General features: G+C 43.1%; 2 protein-coding genes across 4 annotated transcripts; one reads left to right on the forward strand and one right to left on the reverse strand.

The window, feature by feature from the left end:
* The first annotated feature begins 52 nt into the window (after positions 1–52).
* On the forward strand, positions 53–19,941 carry LOC110947108 (proteasome subunit beta type-6-like). Its single transcript, XM_051944402.1, has 7 exons — positions 53–218; positions 813–880; positions 2,858–2,923; positions 13,949–14,014; positions 14,108–14,237; positions 19,285–19,429; positions 19,766–19,941. Exons 1-7 carry the CDS (start codon positions 120–122, stop codon positions 19,891–19,893), a joined length of 702 nt encoding a protein of 233 aa, XP_051800362.1. The 5' UTR covers positions 53–119; the 3' UTR covers positions 19,894–19,941.
* Positions 5,470–13,940, reverse strand: LOC127532552 (zinc finger BED domain-containing protein 4-like). 3 transcript variants are annotated; one of them, XM_051944385.1, is made up of 3 exons: positions 13,836–13,940; positions 11,310–13,702; positions 5,470–8,941 (listed from the first exon to the last, which is right to left on the reverse strand). In XM_051944385.1, the coding sequence occupies exon 3, from the start codon at positions 8,939–8,941 to the stop codon at positions 7,109–7,111; it is 1,833 nt and encodes a 610-aa protein (XP_051800345.1). In that variant the 5' UTR covers positions 11,310–13,702; positions 13,836–13,940; the 3' UTR covers positions 5,470–7,108. The 3 variants fall into 3 exon arrangements, with proteins under 3 accessions (XP_051800345.1, XP_051800344.1, XP_051800346.1); XM_051944384.1 differs by having other exon boundaries at positions 13,776–13,940; XM_051944386.1 differs by having other exon boundaries at positions 13,896–13,933.
* Positions 19,942–21,414: the final 1,473 nt, after the last annotated feature.

Here is a 21,414-nt window from a genome sequence, read left to right on the forward strand (position 1 = left end):
TATCATAAGTGTGTTTGGGGTTTAATCCTCAGCCTATAACTCCTCTGGTTTTATGAATCCAGCGGACCACAGCGGCAGGTAGCGGACAGCTCAGCTCCTGTTCAACAAATAGAGACAAGATGGCGGCTGCAGCAGCGATGATGATGAACTTCTCGCAGCAGATTTTCTCTAAAAACGATCTGACTCCGGACTGGACCAGCCAGGAAGTCAGCACCGGGGTGAGTACAGGGGCTGCCGGACCCGGTTCTCTCCAGGTGGAGGGGTTTTAATTAGCTCAAAGTGGCTGAATGAGACAGCAGTTCTGCATCAGCTAACGGCGGCTAACTTTAGCACCGACAGATAGATAAACTATTCACTGTCTGTTAGGTTCTAAATGAAGTTATGACCGGAGAGACACTGAACCGGGTCGAACCGAGCTGGACTGAGCTTCTGTGGAAGCTTAACCTGTTCTTTAAAGGGGCTTGAGTCACCGTGGTCAGGCGGGATGGCTGGCTAGCTAACCGTAGCTAATGCTGATAGTTCTATTATCGGACAGATGGTCTGTAGAATGATGGATGTCCGATAATGAGCTCATCCAGTGAAACGTTAAGCTTAATGGGTTGAGACGAGGAGGAACATGAAGCTCAGTGATCCAGGGAGATGGTTGGAGATACCTCAGAGTTACATTACTGTTAGCTGCTGATGTAAACAGAATGCCCAGTGTGATGCTAACCCTGTCTTTCTGTCTGTCTGTCTTCCCCCCGTCTGTCTGTCTTCCCCCCGTCTGTCTGTCTTCCCCCTGTCTGTCTTCCTTCCACCTGTCTGTCCATCAGACCACCATCATGGCAGTGGAGTATGATGGAGGAGTTGTGATTGGAGCTGACTCTCGTACGACTACAGGGTGAGAAAATCCTCCAGTCTGTAATGCTGATAGTACTGGATGTAGTGAACCCGTCTGTCTCTAAGCTGTCTGTCTGTCTCTACGCTGTCTGTCTCTAAGCTGTCTGTCTCTACGCTGTCTGTCTCTAAACTGTCTGTCTGTCTCTAAGCTGTCTGTCTGTCTCTACGCTGTCTGTCTCTACGCTGTCTGTCTGTCTCTACGCTGTCTGTCTGTCTCTACGCTGTCTGTCTGTCTCTACGCTGTCTGTCTGTCTCTACGCTGTCTGTCTGTCTCTAAGCTGTCTGTCTGTCTCTAAGCTGTCTGTCTGTCTCTAAGCTGTCTGTCTGTCTCTACGCTGTCTGTCTCTAAGCTGTCTGTCTGTCTGTCTCTAAGCTGTCTGTCTGTCTCTAAGCTGTCTGTCTGTCTCTAAGCTGTCTGTCTCTAAGCTGTCTGTCTCTAAGCTGTCTGTCTGTCTCTACGCTGTCTGTCTCTACGCTGTCTGTCTCTACGCTGTCTGTCTGTCTCTAAGCTGTCTGTCTGTCTCTAAGCTGTCTGTCTGTCTCTAAGCTGTCTGTCTGTCTCTACGCTGTCTGTCTCTACGCTGTCTGTCTCTACGCTGTCTGTCTCTACGCTGTCTGTTTGTAAGCTGTCTGTCTGTCTCTAAGCTGTCTGTCTGTCTCTAAGCTGTCTGTCTGTCTCTAAGCTGTCTGTCTGACTCTAAGCTGTCTGTCTGTCTCTAAGCTGTCTGTTTCTAAGCTGTCTGTCTGTCTCTAAGCTGTCTGTCTGTCTCTAAGCTGTCTGTCTCTAAGCTGTCTGTCTCTAAGCTGTCTGTCTCTAAACTGTCTGTCTCTAAGCTGTCTGTCTGTCTCTAAGCTGTCTGTCTCTAAGCTGTCTGTCTCTAAGCTGTCTGTCTCTAAACTGTCTGTCTCTAAACTGTCTGTCTGTCTCTAAACTGTCTGTCTCTAAACTGTCTGTCTGTCTCTAAACTGTCTGTCTGTCTCTAAGCTGTCTGTCAGCTGTCTGTCAGCTGTCTGTCTGTCTCTACGCTGTCTGTCTGTCTCTAAGCTGTCTGTCTCTAAGCTGTCTGTCTGTCTCTAAGCTGTCTGTCTGTCTCTAAGCTGTCTGTCTCTAAGCTGTCTGTCTGTCTCTAAGCTGTCTGTCTGTCTCTAAGCTGTCTGTCTGTCTCTAAGCTGTCTGTCTGTCTCTAAGCTGTCTGTCTGTCTCTAAGCTGTCTGTCTCTAAGCTGTCTGTCTCTAAACTGTCTGTCTCTAAGCTGTCTGTCTGTCTCTAAGCTGTCTGTCTGTCTCTAAGCTGTCTGTCAGCTGTCTGTCAGCTGTCTGTCAGCTGTCTGTCAGCTGTCTGTCAGCTGTCTGTCAGCTGTCTGTCTGTCTCTAAGCTGTCTGTCTGTCTCTAAGCTGTCTGTCAGCTGTCTGTCAGCTGTCTGTCAGCTGTCTGTCAGCTGTCTGTCAGCTGTCTGTCAGCTGTCTGTCAGCTGTCTGTCTGTCTCTACGCTGTCTGTCAGCTGTCTCTAAGCTGTCTGTCTGTCTCTACGCTGTCTGTCTCTAAGCTGTCTGTCTGTCTCTAAGCTGTCTGTCTGTCTCTAAGCTGTCTGTCTGTCTCTAAGCTGTCTGTCTGTCTCTAAGCTGTCTGTCTGTCTCTAAACTGTCTGTCTGTCTCTAAACTGTCTGTCTCTAAGCTGTCTGTCTCTAAGCTGTCTGTCTCTAAACTGTCTGTCTCTAAACTGTCTGTCTCTAAACTGTCTGTCTCTAAGCTGTCTTTCTGTCTCTAAGCTGTCTGTCTGTCTGTGTCTAAACTGTCTGTCTGTGTCTGTCTGTCTGTCTCTAAGCTGTCTGTCTCTAAACTGTCTGTCTGTCTCTAAGCTGTCTTTCTGTCTCTAATCTGTCTGTCTGTCTGTGTCTAAGCTGTCTGTCTGTCTCTAAGCTGTCTGTCTCTAAACTGTCTGTCTGTCTCTAAGCTCTCTCTCTGTCTGTGTGTCAGAGCTTACATTGCCAACAGAGTGACGGACAAACTGACTCCGATCCACGACCGGATCTTCTGCTGCAGGTCAGTTCACCTCTGAAACTCTGAGAACATCCAGCTACAGTAAAGTTTATTATTTGTTTACTGTACGTTTTAATGTGTCAGTACTCTTATCAAGGTCTAATGTGGCCTACAGCTGGTTGATAGAACACTTCAAGGACTGTTTGAGGAACTCAGACTGTTATCGGGAACTTTTCAGATCTTTGAAACTGTCATAGAAAAACTGACCAGACACCTGAATCAAGAAGCACACAGAGAACTTTTACTTGTACAAGGGCAGAGCACCGTGCACTAGAACACCGCCGTGCAGACTGCAAATGACTCTGCCCAAGGAAGCTTTATATCATGGTACAAACTAGGGCTGCACGATTTTGGGAAAAAACCTAATTGCGATTTTTCTGACTAAAATTGCGATTGCGGTTCGATTTGCGATTTTTTATTTTTTATTTTATACTTTCAAATGCATAAAACTGCAAATTATGATTGGGGAAAAAAGACAAGCTGACACATAAAAACAATACACAAATAATCTGCAGTTTCCAAAATACTTGTGTTTACATGGCAGCAGCGCCCTCTTCTGGAGAACAGAATTTTTTTTATGGAGGCTCAAGAGCTGTTGTTTGACAAACTGTCAGTTTATTTAAAAGAAAAAAAATAACAATCTTAAACAATCTTCATCAAACTTGAACATCAAAAATAAGTAACAGACCACCATCTCTTATTCTGTTGTGTAAACAACAAAAATGATTAATTGCACACATTTTGTAAAAGTAGAAAAGCTGCCTTGCATGTAACATATACAATAATAAGCTATTCAGTGTAATTTCTCACTGGCATAAAAATATAATATGAAATGACAAAGGCAGAGTAAAAAAAAAAAGTTACTGAAACATAAACAACCCCTTTGTGATAAATATTTGTGCTATAAATCAAGTATAAACTATTGCACAGGTTTTAGCAAAACAAACTATCTTCACACAATATAAACTGGCATATCTTTACCAGAATTAAACTTGTCATAACAAAAAGTAATAAAACTAATAATTACAAAACAAAATAAGTCTGAAGTCAACTCACTGCAACTGAATAAACATAAAACTTGCCTGTATATTGCACACACTTTAAATTAAAATAATCAAAAACAAGAACAAAAGCTGCCTTTAGCAAAATAAGAAAGTGCAAAATTGAGAACTTTGTGTCACAGTGCTATTTTCTTAAAGGTTTTTGGCTAAAAATACCAACATGTCCACTATTGTGGGCTTCAGGTAGCCACGCTCGCAAGACACAATGTTGCCACTGGCACTGAAAAGACGCTATGAGGGCGAGCTCGTTGCAGGCACACACAAATACTTACGGGCCAGTCTGCTTAGTATTGGGAAATTCACACTGTGAATTTTCCACCAAGCCAAGGGGTCGCTTTCTCCAGCAATAACTGGAGCCATCAAATAGCTGTTAAGTTCTGCTTCAATGAGATCCTCCACCTGCACAGCAACGGAGGGCGTCCGTTTAGTTAGGAGACTGCCCAGTGAGCGCAAGCCCTTCTTCTCCATTGCCCCTGTGTCGCTACTGACTTGAGGTCTTCTCTCCTGTAAAACATAAAACAGTAATGCATTAATTCTTCTGTGAATATTTTGAAATACAAATAAATAAGGAGACTATTACCATTTGCGCAACCTCCTCCATCTCTGCCCTCACTCGTTCCTTAATATGCATCACATTCTCTGGACTGGTGATGTAATCTTTTTTAAATCTGGGATCCGGAAGGGATGCGACATCCAGCAGCTCCTGTGTGGCTGGGTCACTGTAGTGTTTCTCCAAATAGGCTAAGATTTTTGACTTAATGGTTTTGGTCAAGTCAGTGTCTTCTTCTTTGGCTGCCAGAGTTGTGCTTTTTAACAGATGGAGGACAGGTTTGAGGTATGAAACACTGACGTACTCTTCCCCTGATAGGATGTCTGTAAACTCTTGGAGAGGTTTGAGGGCACTGTTTATGGATTCAAGGACCTCTATGTCCTGCCATGTAGGTACCAGGTGTCTTGTTTTTCTGTCTTGTGATAATACTTGGTTCAGTGCTTTGTTTTGTTCTATGACTCGGTCTACCGTCTTTTGTCTTGAACCCCACCTGGTTTGGCACTCAGTGATCAGTGTATGCTCAGGTAGGTTGAGTTCTTTCTGGGCGTCTGTCAATTTTGTCTTCTTTTTCCAGCTGTGGGAAAAATGTCCCACCAGTTCTTTGCAAAGCTTCGTAGCTCGTGTGACCCGTGGTTCATTTTTTACAGCATTTTCTGAAGAAAAGAGAACACAGATCTTTGAGATTGACAAATAGTTGAACGCAATAAAAAAACAAAAGAAACTCTCAAAGAAATCCTAATTATTAACTGCAAATACAGTGCCTTGTGAAAGTATTCGGCCCCCTTGAACTTTTCAACCTTTCACCACATTTCAGGCTTCGAACATAAAGATATAAAATTTTAATTTTTTGTCAAGAATCAACAACAATTGGGACACAATCATAAAGTGGAATTAAATTTATTGGACATTTTAAACTTTTTTAACAAATAAAAAACTGAAAAGTGGGGCGTCCTATATTATTGGGCCCCTTTACTTTCAGTGCAGCAAACTCACTCCAGAAGTTCAGTGAGGATCTCTGAATGATCCAATGTTGTCCTAAATGACTGATGATGATAAATAGAATCCACCTGTGTGTAATCAAGTCTCCGTATAAATGCACCTGCTCTGTGATAGTCTCAGGGTTCTGTTTAAAGTGCAGAGAGCATCATGAAGACCAAGGAACACACCAGGCAGGTCCCAGATACTGTTGTGGAGAAGTTTAAAGCCGGATTTGGATACAAAAAGATTTCCCAAGCTTTAAACATCTCAAGGAGCACTGTGCAAGCAATCATATTGAAATGGAAGGAGTATCAGACCACTGCAAATCTACCAAGACCCGGCCGTCCCTCTAAACTTTCACCTCCAACAAGGAGAAGACTGATCAGAGATGCAGCCAAGAGGCCCATGATCACTCTGGATGAACTGCAGAGATCTACAGCTGAGGTGGGAGAGTCTGTCCATAGGACAACAATCAGTCGTACACTGCACAAATCTGGCCTTTATGGAAGAGTGGCAAGAAGAAAGCCATTTCTCAAAGATATCCATAAAAAGTCTGGTTTGAAGTTTGCCACAAGCCACCTGGGAGACACACCAAACATGGAAGAAGGTGCTCTGGTCAGATGAAACCAAAATCCAACTTTTTGGCCACAATGCAAAACCATATGTTTGGCGTAAAAGCAACACAGCTCATCACCCTGAACACACCATCCCCACTGTCAAACATGGTGGTGGCAGCCTCATGGTTTGGGCCTGCTTTTCTTCAGCAGGGACAGGGAAGATGGTTCAAATTGATGGGAAGATGAATGGAGCCAAATACAGGAGCATTCTGGAAGAAAACCTGTTGGAGTCTGCAAAAGACCTGAGACTGGGATGGAGATTTATCTTCCAACAGGACAACGATCCAAAACATAAAGCCCAATCTACAATGGAATGGTTCACAAATAAACGTATCCAGGTGTTAGAATGGCCAAGTCAAAGTCCAGACCTGAATCCAATCCAGAATCTGTGGGCAGAGCTGAAGACTGCTGTTCACAAACGCTCTCCATCCAACCTCACTGAGCTCCAGCTGTTTTGCAAGGAAGAATGGGCAAGAATTTCAGTCTCTGGATGTGCAAAACTGATAGAGACGTACCCCAAGCGACTTGCAGCTGTAACTGCAGCAAAAGGTGGCGCTACAAAGTATTAATGCAAGGGGGCCCAATAATATTGCACACCCCACTTTTCAGGTTTTTTTTAGAGATAGACCGATATGGTTTTTTTGGGACCTATACCGATTATCGGTGGTCAAGTCGGCCGATAACCGATATTTGAAACCGATATTTACTTGCTTTAAAAAGGAAAATATTGGTGTCAAAAGTATCATCTCAAACACTAAACATTTTTAAGTTTCTTTATGCAAATGTTTTGTGAACATAAACATCTTAACACGTCTGTAAAAATGTAAGTTTAAGAAACCAAAATAACTTAAATAACTTAAAAAGAACGCAGAAAACTTAAATAACTTAAGTTAACTGAAAACTTGAGTAACTTAGGTACATATAGGTGCTTGACCCCAAAATAAAGAGAATAGAAACAAATAAAATTTTTACATAAGCAAGTTCAATAGTCCCAATTGAGCAGCACCAGATTATGATGCAAAAAACAAAGTTGCTCTGCATGCTCTCCAGTCAGACGACTTCTCTTGTCATAGACTGTGGAGACTTCACTGAAGAGACGTTCACTTTGGACTTTAGAAGGTGGTGCACAGAGAAACTTTCTTGCGTGTTTTGCAAGTATCTTGAAGCGTCCTTCATTTCGTTTCCACCACTGGAGTGGATCTTCTTTACGCCTGTCAATGACAGGCTCCTTGAGATACAGATCCCAGCAGAGAAGTGAACATCTCATCGATGCGACTGCGGTAAGATATGTGTACTCTTTGTTGCTTTTTTGGGGGGGTTCATTCTCCTGTGTTTCAGTTGCTGCACACTGTTCCTCCTTGCTTGAACCCTCTGTAGCAGCGTGCTCGCTCTGAGTGGTCTCTTGTGTGGACGCGTCTTCTTCTTGTAACCATCTTTTGGCTTTGCTCAAGGTGGTGGCAGAGGAAAATGCATGACTCTTATAACGAGGATCTAAGAGACAGGCCAGCACCACAATTTTGGTGTCTTTGATTTTGGAGAAGCGCTTGTCCAGACTCTCCCTCATAGTTTGCCTTAGTGTTCTAATGCCTCTTGTGTTGGGCCCTTCATCATTCTGGAAAAGCATCTTGAGCACAGTCAGGCTTGGAATTATGCACGATGCAGAGGAGTTGCTGTGGCTTACTTCCAGTGTTACTTCTTCAATTGGAAGCAGTGTTTCAATTAAATTTGAGACAAGGTCCCACTGCTCAGCTGTGAGAGCTGCAAATCCTCTATGTTCACCACTGTAGATTGTAAGAGCACGCTTTTGCTCTTGCATTCTTTGCAGCACGTGGAGCGTTGAATTCCATCTTGTTGGAACAGCCTGAATTATGCTGTGCTCTGGCAAGCCAAGTTCCCCTTGAATTTTTCGCAAATGTTTGGCCAGAATGGAGTGGTGAAAGTGTGTGGCACACCTCTTAAGAATTGCAATGACATCTGTAACTGCTCTTTGACTTGTCAAGCCATCATTCACCACAAGTTGCAAGGTGTGTGCTGTGCAGCTAAGGTCTGGGAGTTCACTGAGCCTCAATCCCTTCACTATATTTGCTCCACTATCTCGAAGGACAAGTGCTACACGGTCTTTGTTTATGTTCCAGTCCTCAAGCATAGTAAGTAATGTTTCTTTTAGGTATTCCCCCGTGTGAGATCCATGCATTGCTCTTGTATTTAAGACAGCCTGCTTTCTTGACCATCCTGCGTCAATGTAATGGCATGTCAGGCTCATTAAAGACTCAGCATTCCCAGACCAACAGTCTGTGGTGAAGGAGAGGGAGTGGCCAGCATTTTCCGGTTTAATCAGGGATTTGATCTTGTCCACGACCTTCTGGTGAACGTCTTTCAGCTTTTCAGTACGGTAGTACTTGTCACTTTTGAGTGCGTATCTTGGCTCAGCTGCAGCCATGAGGCGTTTAAAGCCAACATCAGATACCACTGTGAATGGTTGGTTATCAGTGACTATCATCTCTAGGATAAGTCTGTCCATTAGTTTCGACCTGTCATCTGACTTGGACCACTTTCTTTGTTTGTTAAACATTTCTTCAATTGTAGGCTGAGCTGAAGTTGCCGCATCCTGATGAGTTTCAGGTTCCTGTTTCTTCTGTAATTCTTGATACAACTCGGGATGATGAGTCCTAAGATGGGACCACAGGTTTGAAGTATTTTTGGTTCTCCCTATTGTTGATCCCATGCTTACATTTTCGTTGCATTCTTTGCAGACTGCCTTTCCTGATGATGGTTGACTGTAATGCTTCCATACTGCACTTTTTGCTTTGTCCATCTGTATAAAGGTTTGAAAAAAGCAAGAGTTATGAGGGGGGCCACATTGTGATAGAGTACTTAAGTTTATTTATCATTATGTAGATTTTGTTTATTATTATTATCTAATTAGGTACATAATACATATTAAGACAGAACTAAAGTTGAATTTTACAAGGTCTAACCAAATATTAAACCAGGCCTGGAAAATCAAACAAGACGTTGATGTGGAATTAAATGTGTTATCAAATATTGTTATTGTTACAATGTATAACTAATATTTTAACAGTAACTGATAGCAGAGACCCGGCATTTCAAAACTAGGCTACTTTGCTTTTAGTTCATTACTTTGTATTTTAATTTCTACTCCTGGTTAACCCCTAGTTTTAGTCCAGCAGTACTCATGAATTACTGGTTGAGTTTCGGTTAGGTCTGATTTGGTCGTGGATTGAATAGTTTTAAAAATATCTGTGTGAAATACCTTTACTTTTTAAACTTATAAAGTAGCCTCTGAACATGCTTTTCTTTAAACCTCCAAAAAACGTGGAAGTTGCCCTACAGTTTTCTTCCTGAGTGCTATCTTTTATACTTTTCACACTCCTCTGTGACTGAGCTCATGCTGAATTGTTCATCTATTGGTCACATTATTTATCACCGAGCACCGTGTTGAACTCTTAAAGGGTTAAATAAAGCAGTTTGGAGACGTTTGGGCGGAGTAAGATACAGCCTAAAATAATGTTGAATGACACCGCATGGCACTGTTGTGTTAAGTTTATAAGTGGAGAGGAAAAAGGACTCGGAGAGGTGCGCAGGGCCATCCTCTTTCTGCAGTAATGCGAAGCCACAGGACAAACAAATGTTTCATACGACACATTTGAACTGTGGTGGCTCTAATTCAGTCCTTCGAACTGTACTGTGTCACATGTAAATACAGTCCACGGGCTCAGTTCGCGACGCGTTTGGCTTAGCTCCGTCTTACAGAGGTGCAAAATGGTTCAACTCAGGTGAACGTGCTTGGATGTTTCAGGCATTGTTGTTTATTGTTGTTTATAACATTTTGGGAGAGTTTGCTGCCTTAACCCGTTAAAGTACACCGGCCCGCGTGCGGGCCGTTTTGATATCGGCATAAGCATTTTCCAAAATAGAATGACACTGCAAACGCGATTATACAAACACTATACACACATAGAAAGCTGAGATTCTCATGAATCCGCCGGTATAAACCACTTTCAGATGTGATTACCACAGCGGGTAATATAAACACATTTATCCAACAAACAACAAGTCATGTAAAGGTGTACAGCTCACCTTTGGACGCTCGTCCCTGGTCAAAAAGAAGATAATCCACAAAAACCGGCCAGAACCCAAGCTTAGCCATCCAGAGGAAACAATCCAGTATAATACTTTGGCCAAAACATGTCTCGAAATAAGTAAAAAATCCAGAAATCGATCGGCTCCGTGCGCATCCACGCGGCGCGTGGTGGCGCTGTGCGTTTCATATTCACTGCATGTTTGTAAATAAGTTTATCAAACATGCTCGTATTTCCTTTGTTCAGGATTCAAAATGGATACTGGAGGCTTCTCTTCCGCTTCAAACCGAACTTCAACCAATCAAGTGACTCGGTTCCTCCTTCTACGGCGATACAGCCAACCGTGGCCGAGTCTGACAGATATGGATTACATCATTGACTGACTGACTTCTCAGCAAATCACGTCGGAGGAAACGTTAGATTGACAGGCCTGGTAGCCAATGAGCTTGCTGAATGGCTTGAATATAAATCCCGCCTCTGCCAGCGGGTTTGTCATTTTTCAGACGTGTGGTCAGGGCTCCACCTGCTGTTTCTCTGTATTCCTCTCAATCTGTGTGTGTGTGATCGACACTGAAGCCTATCTGAAGTGATTTTTTTGAGTTCTTTGAGTTTTTGGAGTGAAAATGGGCTGAAAACGAACAGATACCATTGTGCAGAGGGTATACAGAGGGTGTCCAACATTGACAGGGGCGGGGCATATCAGTACAAATACATGTGTGAAACACTCATTTCTTGTAGGATTGCTCTGAAATTTTGACCTGAACTATGTAAGACCCCAGGCTTTTGCAATATTGTGTTTTCAAGCTCTCACAGTGCTGCCACACTGATTTTCAGGTGTTTTATTAGGGAAAAAATGTAGGCGAGAAAAAAATTCATCCTAATTCAGTGTGTGCCAACATGAAATACTCTGTGCCAGTAGCACCTAGAGTAATTCTGACTGCACTGGGTGAAAATTCAGGTTGTCAGCTTTCAAATGAGACCCCAACCATGCCTGTACTCCAAACAGTTCAAGAACAGCATTCAATTTACTTTCTGTACATCTCAGTAGAAATTTTGGGCGGAAATTGCCTGTACTTTAACCGTTAGCAAACAAAGTTTCCTCGTATCTGTGAAACCAGCCTCTCTCCTTTCCGGCTGTCTGCGACTCAGACCGAGCAGCACTTGGCAGGACCGCCCACGAATGCTGTGCCCTCAGCGGTAGCTCTGATTGGCTGTCAGCCCTCTGTGTGTGACCAATCAGATGAAGCTTTGCTCATGGGAAGAGCCGGAGAGTGAAGAAGGGAGAGAGATAGCAGAGCGGGGCGGGGGAGCACGAGGGAGCGCGCCAGGAGAAGAAAAAAAAGGAGACGCTGCGGCAAAAACACCAAAATAACCCAGTTTTAAGTCGTATCGACCGAATATCTGCGTTTTGCCGATAATCGACCAAACCCAGATATTGTTGCCGATAATCGGCTCGGCCGATAATCGGTCTATCTCTAGTTTTTATTTGTTAAAAAAGTTTAAAATATCCAATAATTTTCGTTCCACTTCACAATTCAAAACATTGCAGCCTCATCCATTCGTTGAGCTCCACGGCTTTAATGACATTTGCGGCATTGTCAGTGGTTATGCACGTCTGATTCCTGTCACACAATCCCCAACTCATCAGCATCTCTTTTATTGTGTTTGCTATTTTTTCTCCTGTGTGCTCCTCTGGGAAGTATGATGTCGTCAGACAGCGGCTTTTCAGGTTAAACTTGTGGTCAATAAAGTGCAGTGTAAGGCTGATGTATGGCTCCGTGGTCCTGCTTGACCTCAAATCAGTAGTTGTAGCAAAATATTCAGTGTTTCTGAGTTCAGCTTCCACCTTTCCCCTGCATTCAGCGTACATCTGGGGGACCGCTACTTGACTAAAATAAGTTCGGGATGGAATTGTGTAGCGTCTGTCCAAAGTGTGGATCATGCTTTGAAAGCCTTCCCCTGAAACGGTACTTAAGGGAATCATCTCCTTGGCAATATAACGTGTAATAGCCGTTGTAATTTCAGCGTGTCTTCTTGAGGACTTTTCATATGGTGTAACAGAAGCGAATGCTGCTTGGATGGATGTTTGCTTACTTTTTCCTTGGCTAGTACTAGCCCCCGTCTGTTCTTCATCCACACTTTTCATACATGCATCATACTGCTGTCGGTGGTGATTCCTGAAGTGTTGGTACAAATTCGACGTGTTTCCTCTGGATCTGGCTACTGCACGACGACATATTTTGCATTTGGCTCGCTTTTGCTCCACATCGTTTTTCTCAAACCCAAAGTAAGTCCAAACAACTGAAATAGAGTTCTTTTTAGATACCAACTGCTCCGCACCCTGTTCTGTTACTGAAGACGTTCCTTCAGCCATTTTTACGCCGTTAATGTGTCACAATGAAAACTTTTTGCTCCTCACGGCATCGCAAAGTACACATGCGAATTTGTTGTTAGCTACTGGCTAAAGCTAGCTACGGTAGTGCAGTGCATACGCACTTGCTTCCTGTTGCCATTTCTGATTGGCCAGTGGCCAGGAGGATCACGAGACTCAATGTTTTTGATTGGCGAATAGGTCTGTCACTCAAATAGGGATTTAAAAAAAAAAAAAAAACTCACCCTCGTGAGGTTAGGTTACCGCAGTAGTTAAAACCTCAATGTCGATGCGATGTCAATTAATCGTGCAGCCCTAGTACAAACACCATACTTTCATGGCAGTGTGTGTGTGTGCGATAAGGAGTGAAAAGAGGAAGGACTAGTTCCTGTTTCAGAAGCAATTTTTAAATGTCGCAGACAGACAGTTGCACAACCTCTTTTTGCTTAAGGCTTACAAATAGTTTCTATGTTATGATCAAAATGTATTTACAGTTTCAACCTAACAGAAACTCTTTAAAAGATCGACTTAAAACTTTAGGAAGACAGAACCTTTTATTAGGACTTTCTATCTCACAAGGAGTGTTTTCCAGAAGCTACAACAGCTTGAAGGAGAATTCAGGAGAACATTTTGAACATCCAGTCTTTTTATTGGAACTGAGGAATCTTTAATTGGATTTTAGAACAACTGAAATTTTTTAAGGAGCATTTTAGGAAGCCAGCAACTGTTGGTGACGTTTTATAGAAGCCTTACTTCACCAGAGACCTTTTTAAACCAGAGCCCTTTAAAGGAATTTTTACAGACTTGTAGTTTCCTGAGACCAGAGGAACCTTTAAAAGAAGCTCAGAACCTTTTCAGGACACTGAAACCTCCTAGAAAGCTCATTGATCTCTACAGGGAATGTCATGACAACATCAAGATTTCATTAAACTTTTTCTGAAAGTTGGGAACCTTTTAGGAAACCAAAACCTGTCACAGGAACCTTTAACAGTGCAGGAACTTCTAAAGTTATTTCTAAATCTCAAGGAGCTTCAAATCCCAGTAAATGTAAAAATGTCTGATGTTCCTACATTCCACAGCTGCAGAACCGTTTTCTGTGGACCTCTTAGAACCCAGAACTCTGTTACAGAGCTGAGGAACCTTCTAGAACTTCCTCAGAACAGTTTTCTGTGGACCTGTTAGAACCCAGAGCTGAGGAACCTTCTAGAACCTCCTCAGAACAGTTTTCTGTGGACCTGTTAGAACCCAGAGCTGAGGAACCTTCTAGAACCTCCTCAGAACAGTTTTCTGTGGACCTGTTAGAACCCAGAGCTGAGGAACCTTCTAGAACCTCCTGCTTGTGTTGCAGGTCTGGATCAGCCGCTGACACTCAGGCCATCGCTGACGTGGTCACCTACCAGCTGGGCTTCCACAGGTAACACACACACACACACAGTTTGATTGGCAGCCTCTGTGTCCAGCCAGGTGTGACTGACACTCACCTGTACCTGTGGTCCCGCCCCCTCAGCATCGAGCTGGACGAGCCCCCATTGGTGGAGACGGCTGCCAATCTGTTCAGAGCTAGCTGCTACCGCTACAGAGAGGAGCTGACAGCAGGGATCCTTGTGGCAGGTTGGGACAGGAGGAAGGGAGGACAGGTAACACACCTGGATTGTATATACCTGTAAATATACTTGTATGTATGTATGTGTGTGTGTGTGTATATATATATATATATATATATATATATATATATATATACAGTCACCTCCAAAAGTTTTGGAACAGCAAGTTCAATTCCTTTGTTTTTGTTGTGTACTGAAGACATTTGGGTTTCAGATAAAAAGATGAATATGACACAAAAGTTCAGAATTCCAGCTTTTATTTCATGGTTTTTTACATCTAGATGTGTTAAACAACCCAGGACAGAGCACCTTTTCTTTGAACCCACCCACTTTTCAAGTGAGCAAAGTAGTGGAACATGTGACTGATGGCTGTTTCTAACCGATGGCTGTTTCTAACCGATGGCTGTTTCTAACCGATGGCTGTTTCTAACCGATGGCTGTTTCTAACCGATGGCTGTTTCTAACCGATGGCTGTTTCTAACCGATGGCTGTTTCTAACCGATGGCTGTTTCTAACCGATGGCTGTTTCTAACCGATGGCTGTTTCTAACTGATGGCTGTTTCTAACCGATGGCTGTTTCTAACCGATGGCTGTTTCTAACCGATGGCTGTTTCTAACTGATGGCTGTTTCTAACTGATGGCTGTTTCTAACCGATGGCTGTTTCTAACCGATGGCTGTTTCTAACCGATGGCTGTTTCTAACCGATGGATGTTTCTAGTTGTCCAGGTGTTTCCTTTTAGATCGATTGCAGAGACATTAAATAATTCTTGTTTTTGGGTTTCACCTGTGAAAACTGCATTTTCTGTTAACCAAACATGAAGACCAGAGAGCTGTCTGTGGGAGAAAAGAAAACCATTCTGAAGCTGAGAGAAGAGGGAAAATCCATCAGAGCTACTGCACAAACACTGGGCATAGCCACTACAACAATCTGGAATGTTCTGAAAAATAAAGAAACTACTGATGTACTGAGCAACAAACATGGAACAGGTCGGCCCAGGGTAACAACAGCAGCTGATGACAGAAACATTATGAGAGCTGTGAAGAAAAACCCAAAAACAACAGTCACTGACATCACTGCCAACCTCCACAGGGCGGGGGTGAAAGAGTCACTATCTACTGTTAGAAGAAGACTTGGAGAGGAGGAATATAGAAGCCATAGCACAAGATGAAAACACTCATCAGCAATAAGAATCAGAAGGCCAGATTGGATTTTGCAAAGAAGTACAGAGATCAGCCACAAAGGTTTTGGAACAAAGTTTTATGGAGTGATGAGACCAAGATTACCCTCTACCAAAGTGATGGAAAGGCCAAAGTATGGAGAAAGAAAGGATCTGCTTATGATCCAAAACATACAAGCTCATCTGTGAAACATGGTGGAGGTAGTGTCATGGCTTGGGCTTGTATGGCTGCTTCTGGAACGGGCTCACTAGTCTTTATTGATGATGTAACTCATGATGGGAGCAGCAGAATAAATTCTGATGTCTCAAAACCATTTTGTCTGCCAATTTACAGAAAAATGAATCCAAACTAATCAGGAGAAGCTTCATCATTCAACAAGACAATGACCCAAAGCACACTGCCAACACAACAAAGGACTTCATCAGGAGGAAAAGTGGAAGGTCTTGGACTGGCCAAGTCAGTCACCTTACCTTAACCCAATAGAACATGCATTTACCTCCTGAAGAGGAGACTGAAGGGAGAAACCCCCAGAAACAAACAAGAACTGAAAGAGGCTGCAGTAAAGGCCTGGAACAGCATTTCTAATGAAGAATACAACAGCCTGGTGAAGTCAATGGGTCACAGGCTCCATGCAGTTACTGCAAGTAAGGGTTATGCCACCAAATATTAAATGTTATTCACTTTAAGTTCATTTAATAATGCAGGGTTCTCTCCAGGATTTTTTTTTACAGCGTAACGATAGGTCCTCCCACACGCATGCGCGCAGTGCCGTGCTCTTGAATCGTACTGTGCAGCACTTAGAACTCATTCTCTTCTATCAGACAATTTCCACTGCACGCTTTTTACAAGGATACTGTAGAAGCGAAATGAGGTGTGGTTTATTTATTTTCTGTTTATATCATGTGTCGTTATCGTGTGATATCGCTATTCACACGAGAACCTCTCTGAGGAGCAGCCCTCCCCCTCCGGACGGCGCGCCGCTGCGCTGTGCTTCCAGTGTGCTTTGACTTTCGGACCAAGACGGCGGCACTTCGGTCCGTGGAACGGCACGGCGCTTTCGTGTTATGTGGAAATTGAGGGTTAAACAGACAGCTTAGCGGCCCGTTACGCTGAAGTGCGCTGGCGAGAACCCTGTAATGTCTGTTCCACTACTTTGCTCACTTGAAAAGTGGGTGGGTTCAAAGAAAAGGTGCTCTGTCCTGGGTTGTTTAGCACATCTAGATGTAAATACCACGAAATAAAAGCTGGAATTCTGAACTTTTGTGTCATATTCATCTTTTTATCTGAAATCCAAATGTCTTCAGTATACAACAAAAACAAAGGAATTGAACTTGCTGTTCCAATACTTTTGGAGGTGACTGTGTGTATATATATATATATATATATATATATATATACACACACACACATACAGTGCCTTGTGAAAGTATTCGGCCCCCTTGAACTTTTCAACCTTTCGCCACATTTCAGGCTTCAAACATAAAGATATAAAATTTTAATTTTTTGTCAAGAATCAACAACAAGTGGGACACAATCGTGAAGTGGAATGAAATTTATTGGATATTTTAAACTTTTTTAACAAATAAAAACCTGAAAAGTGGGGTGTACAATATTATTGGGCCCCCTTGCATTAATACTTTGTAGCGCCACCTTTTGCTGCAGTTACAGCTGCAAGTCGCTTGGGGGATGTCTCTATCAGTTTTGCACATCCAGAGACTGAAATTCTTGCCCATTCTTCCTTGCAAAACAGCTGGAGCTCAGTGAGGTTGGATGGAGAGCGTTTGTGAACAGCAGTCTTCAGCTCTGCCCACAGATTCTCCATTGGATTCAGGTCTGGACTTTGACTTGGCCATTCTAACACCTGGATACGTTTATTTGTGAACCATTCCATTGTAGATTTGGCTTTATGTTTTGGATCGTTGTCCTGTTGGAAGATAAATCTCCGTCCCAGTCTCAGGTCTTTTGCAGACTCCAACAGGTTTTCTTCCAGAATGCTCCTGTATTTGGCTCCATTCATCTTCCCATCAGTTTTAACCATCTTCCCTGTCCCTGCTGAAGAAAAGCAGGCCCAAACCATGAGGCTGCCACCACCATGTTTGACAGTGGGGATGGTGTGTTCAGGGTGATGAGCTGTGTTGCTTTTACACCAAACATATCGTTTTGCATTGTGGCCAAAAAGTTGGATTTTGGTTTCATCTGACCAGAGCACCTTCTTCCACATGTTTGGTGTGTCTCCCAGGTGGCTTGTGGCAAACTTCAAACCAGACTTTTTATGGATATCTTTGAGAAATGGCTTTCTTCTTGCCACTCTTCCATAAAGGCCAGATTTGTGCAGTGTACGACTGATTGTTGTCCTATGGACAGACTCCCACCTCAGCTGTAGATCTCTGCAGTTCATCCAGAGTGATCATGGGCCTCTTGGCTGCATCTCTGATCAGTCTTCTCCTTGTTCCAGGTGAAAGTTTAGAGCAGGGGTGTCAAGATCCGTTCCTGGAGGGCCACTATCCTGCATGTTTTAGATGTTTCCCTCTTCCAACACACCTGATTCAAATGATCAGCTTATCATCAAGCTCAGCAGAAGCCTGATAACGAGCCTGATCATTTGAATCAGGTGTGTTGGAAGAGGGAAACATCTAAAACATGCAGGATAGTGGCCCTCCAGGAACGGATCTTGACACCCCTGCTCTAAACTTTCACCTGGAACAAGGAGAAGACTGATCAGAGATGCAGCCAAGAGGCCCATGATCACTCTGGATGAACTGCAGAGATCTACAGCTGAGGTGGGAGAGTCTGTCCATAGGACAACAATCAGTCGTACACTGCACAAATCTGGCCTTTATGGAAGAGTGGCAAGAAGAAAGCCATTTCTCAAAGATATCCATAAAAAGTCTGGTTTGAAGTTTGCCACAAGCCACCTGGGAGACACACCAAACATGTGGAAGAAGGTGCTCTGGTCAGATGAAACCAAAATCCAACTTTTTGGCCACAATGCAAAACGATATGTTTGGCGTAAAAGCAACACAGCTCATCACCCTGAACACACCATCCCCACTGTCAAACATGGTGGTGGCAGCCCCATGGTTTGGGCCTGCTTTTCTTCAGCAGGGACAGGGAAGATGGTTAAAACTGATGGGAAGATGAATGGAGCCAAATACAGGAGCATTCTGGAAGAAAACCTGTTGGAGTCTGCAAAAGACCTGAGACTGGGACGGAGATTTATCTTCCAACAGGACAATGATCCAAAACATAAAGCCAAATCTACAATGGAATGGTTCACAAATAAACGTATCCAGGTGTTAGAATGGCCAAGTCAAAGTCCAGACCTGAATCCAATCAAGAATCTGTGGGCAGAGCTGAAGACTGCTGTTCACAAACGCTCTCCATCCAACCTCACTGAGCTCCAGCTGTTTTGCAAGGAAGAATGGGCAAGAATTTCAGTCTCTGGATGTGCAAAACTGATACATCCCCCAAGCGACTTGCAGCTGTAATTGCAGCAAAAGGTGGCGCTACAAAGTATTAATGCAAGGGGCCCAATAATATTGTACACCCCACTTTTCAGGTTTTTATTTGTTAAAAAAGTTTAAAATATCCAATAAATTTCATTCCACTTCACGATTGTGTCCCACTTGTTGTTAATTCTTGACAAAAAATTACAATTTTATATCTTTATGTTTAAAGCCTGAAATGTGGCGAAAGGTTGAAAAGTTCAAGGGGGCCGAATACTTTCACAAGGCACTGTATATGTAAAAGATAACACGCCTGTATTGTACACCTGTAATATACACCTGTACTTCTTTGCTTGGCCTCCAGATTTATCTGCTACTCACCTGTCTGTTACCTGTCTGGTTTTTATGTGTCACGTGTCTCCCTGCTCACCTGTGTGTGTGTTACCTGTGTCAGGTGTACTGTGTTCCTATTGGTGGGATGCTGGTGAGGCAGCCTGTATCAGTAGGAGGTAGTGGCTCCACCTACATCTACGGCTTCATGGACTCCAACTACAAACCAGGACTCACCAAGGACCAGTGTCTGGAGCTCACTGCTGCAGGTAGGCTGCTGCTGCTGCTGAAAGGCATGCTGGGAGCTGCAGGTAGGCTGCTGCTGAAAGGCATGCTGGGAGCTGCAGGTAGGCCGCTGCTGCTGAAAGGCATGCTGGGAGCTGCAGGTAGGCCGCTGCTGCTGAAAGGCATGCTGGGAGCTGCAGTCCACTGTTTCACCACAGGCTCCACCCACACCCGTTTGAACTACATACATACTGCATATTCACCTGTCTCTCTCACCTGTTTTTAACCTGTATCTCATCCGTCTCTCACCCGTTTCTCACATATCCTCTCATCTGTCTCACCCGTCTCTCCCGTCTCTCCTCTGTCCCCCACCTGTCCAGCCCTGTCCCTGGCGATGGAGAGGGACGGCTCCAGCGGTGGTGTGGTTCGGTTGGCGACCATCTCTGAGGACGGGGTGGAGCGACGGGTCATTCTGGGGAACCAGCTGCCAAAGTTCTCCACACACTGAGCATGCTCAGTTCACAGCTGTGTGTTGTTAATAAAGGTTTCTCTGTCAGCTGTGCTCATGTCTTTCACTGGGAAGCAGGTGAAGAACCAGAAATAGATGATTTTAGTGCTGTTTACAGCTTTAATAGAGATTAAACTGGAGTTTAAGTCCATCTCTATTCTGGTGTAAATCAGGTTTAATCTCTAAAATATTAAATGTGCATTTCAGTGTAGTTCAAAATGTTTCATTCTTAACATACATCCAGTGTAAATATGAGTTTTAATCCAGTTTAAAGAGAGGTTTTAATTCAGTGAGAATTTAACTTTTAATCAGGTTTAAATATGAGATTTAGTACAGTGGAAGTATGAGTTTTAACCTGGTTTAAATAGGAGTTTTAATCCAGTCTACAACAATTTTATTCCCATTTTACAGTTTGAATCCAGTTTAATTCTGAGTTTTTTCTGGCTCAGACTGACTTTAAATATGAGTTTTTAATCAGTTTCTACAAGTTTAAACTTGGATTTTATTCCAGCAAATCCAGTTCCAGTATATTTTTGTTTTATTCAGTTGAAATTAATTATACGTATTGTTTGTGTTGTACTGCTGTGTCTGTTTATTCCTATTTTCATCTGATTGATTTTAAATTTTATTCCAGATTAAATCAGGATTTTAATATGATATTTAGTCCAGTATTATTCTGGGTTTGAATCCAGTTTAATCTGAGTTTTATTCTGGTTTAAGTCAGACTTTAAATGTAAATTTTAATATGTTTTAATTCTGAGTTTAAATGGTTTTAGTTTGAGTTATAAAGACTGATACAGTAAACTAAAGGTAAAGGGACTCAGAGTCTTGGTGGCCTCCCTCTCTAGTCTCTTTCTCCTTCAGAGGAATCATAGAGTCTTGGTGGCCTCCCTCTCTAGTCTCTTTCTCCTTCAGAGGAGTCATAGAGTCTTGGTGGCCTCCCTCTCTAGTCTCTTTCTCCTTCAGAGGAGTCATAGAGTCTTGGTGGCCTCCCTCTCTAGTCTCTTTCTCCTTCAGAGGAGTCATAGAGTCTTGGTGGCCTCCCTCTCTAGTCTCTCCTTCAGAGGAGTCATAGGAGTCTTAGTGGCCTCCCTCTCTAGTCTCTAGTCTCTCTTTCACAGTGAGTGTCTCTAGTCCAGGTGTGTCTCTGATCAATAGACTGATTGATGAGGTTCAGATGAAGATCAGAAACTCTGGGATGTTTCAGGTTCCTGTAAAATCTGCAGAGTTCAGCCTGTAGGTGGCAGCGTAACACCTGGAATGACTTTCTATCATCAGACTCTGGATCAGTGGATCAACCAGAACAACCAGGTTCTGACTGGAGGCTGACTGGAGTCAACTAGTATGAAATGACTTTAATTGGTGTTAAATGAATGTTAAACTGGTATAAACCAATATAGCTTGGAATAAACTGGTGTTAACTCAGTTTTACTCTCAGTTTAAACAGGTGTAAACTGCTTTAAACTGATATGGATAAGCATAAAGTGGTGTATAAACTGGTGTAAACTAATATAAACTGGT

This window comes from Acanthochromis polyacanthus, chromosome 24 (assembly GCF_021347895.1).
Source record: "Acanthochromis polyacanthus isolate Apoly-LR-REF ecotype Palm Island chromosome 24, KAUST_Apoly_ChrSc, whole genome shotgun sequence".
NCBI lineage: Eukaryota > Metazoa > Chordata > Actinopteri > Pomacentridae > Acanthochromis > Acanthochromis polyacanthus.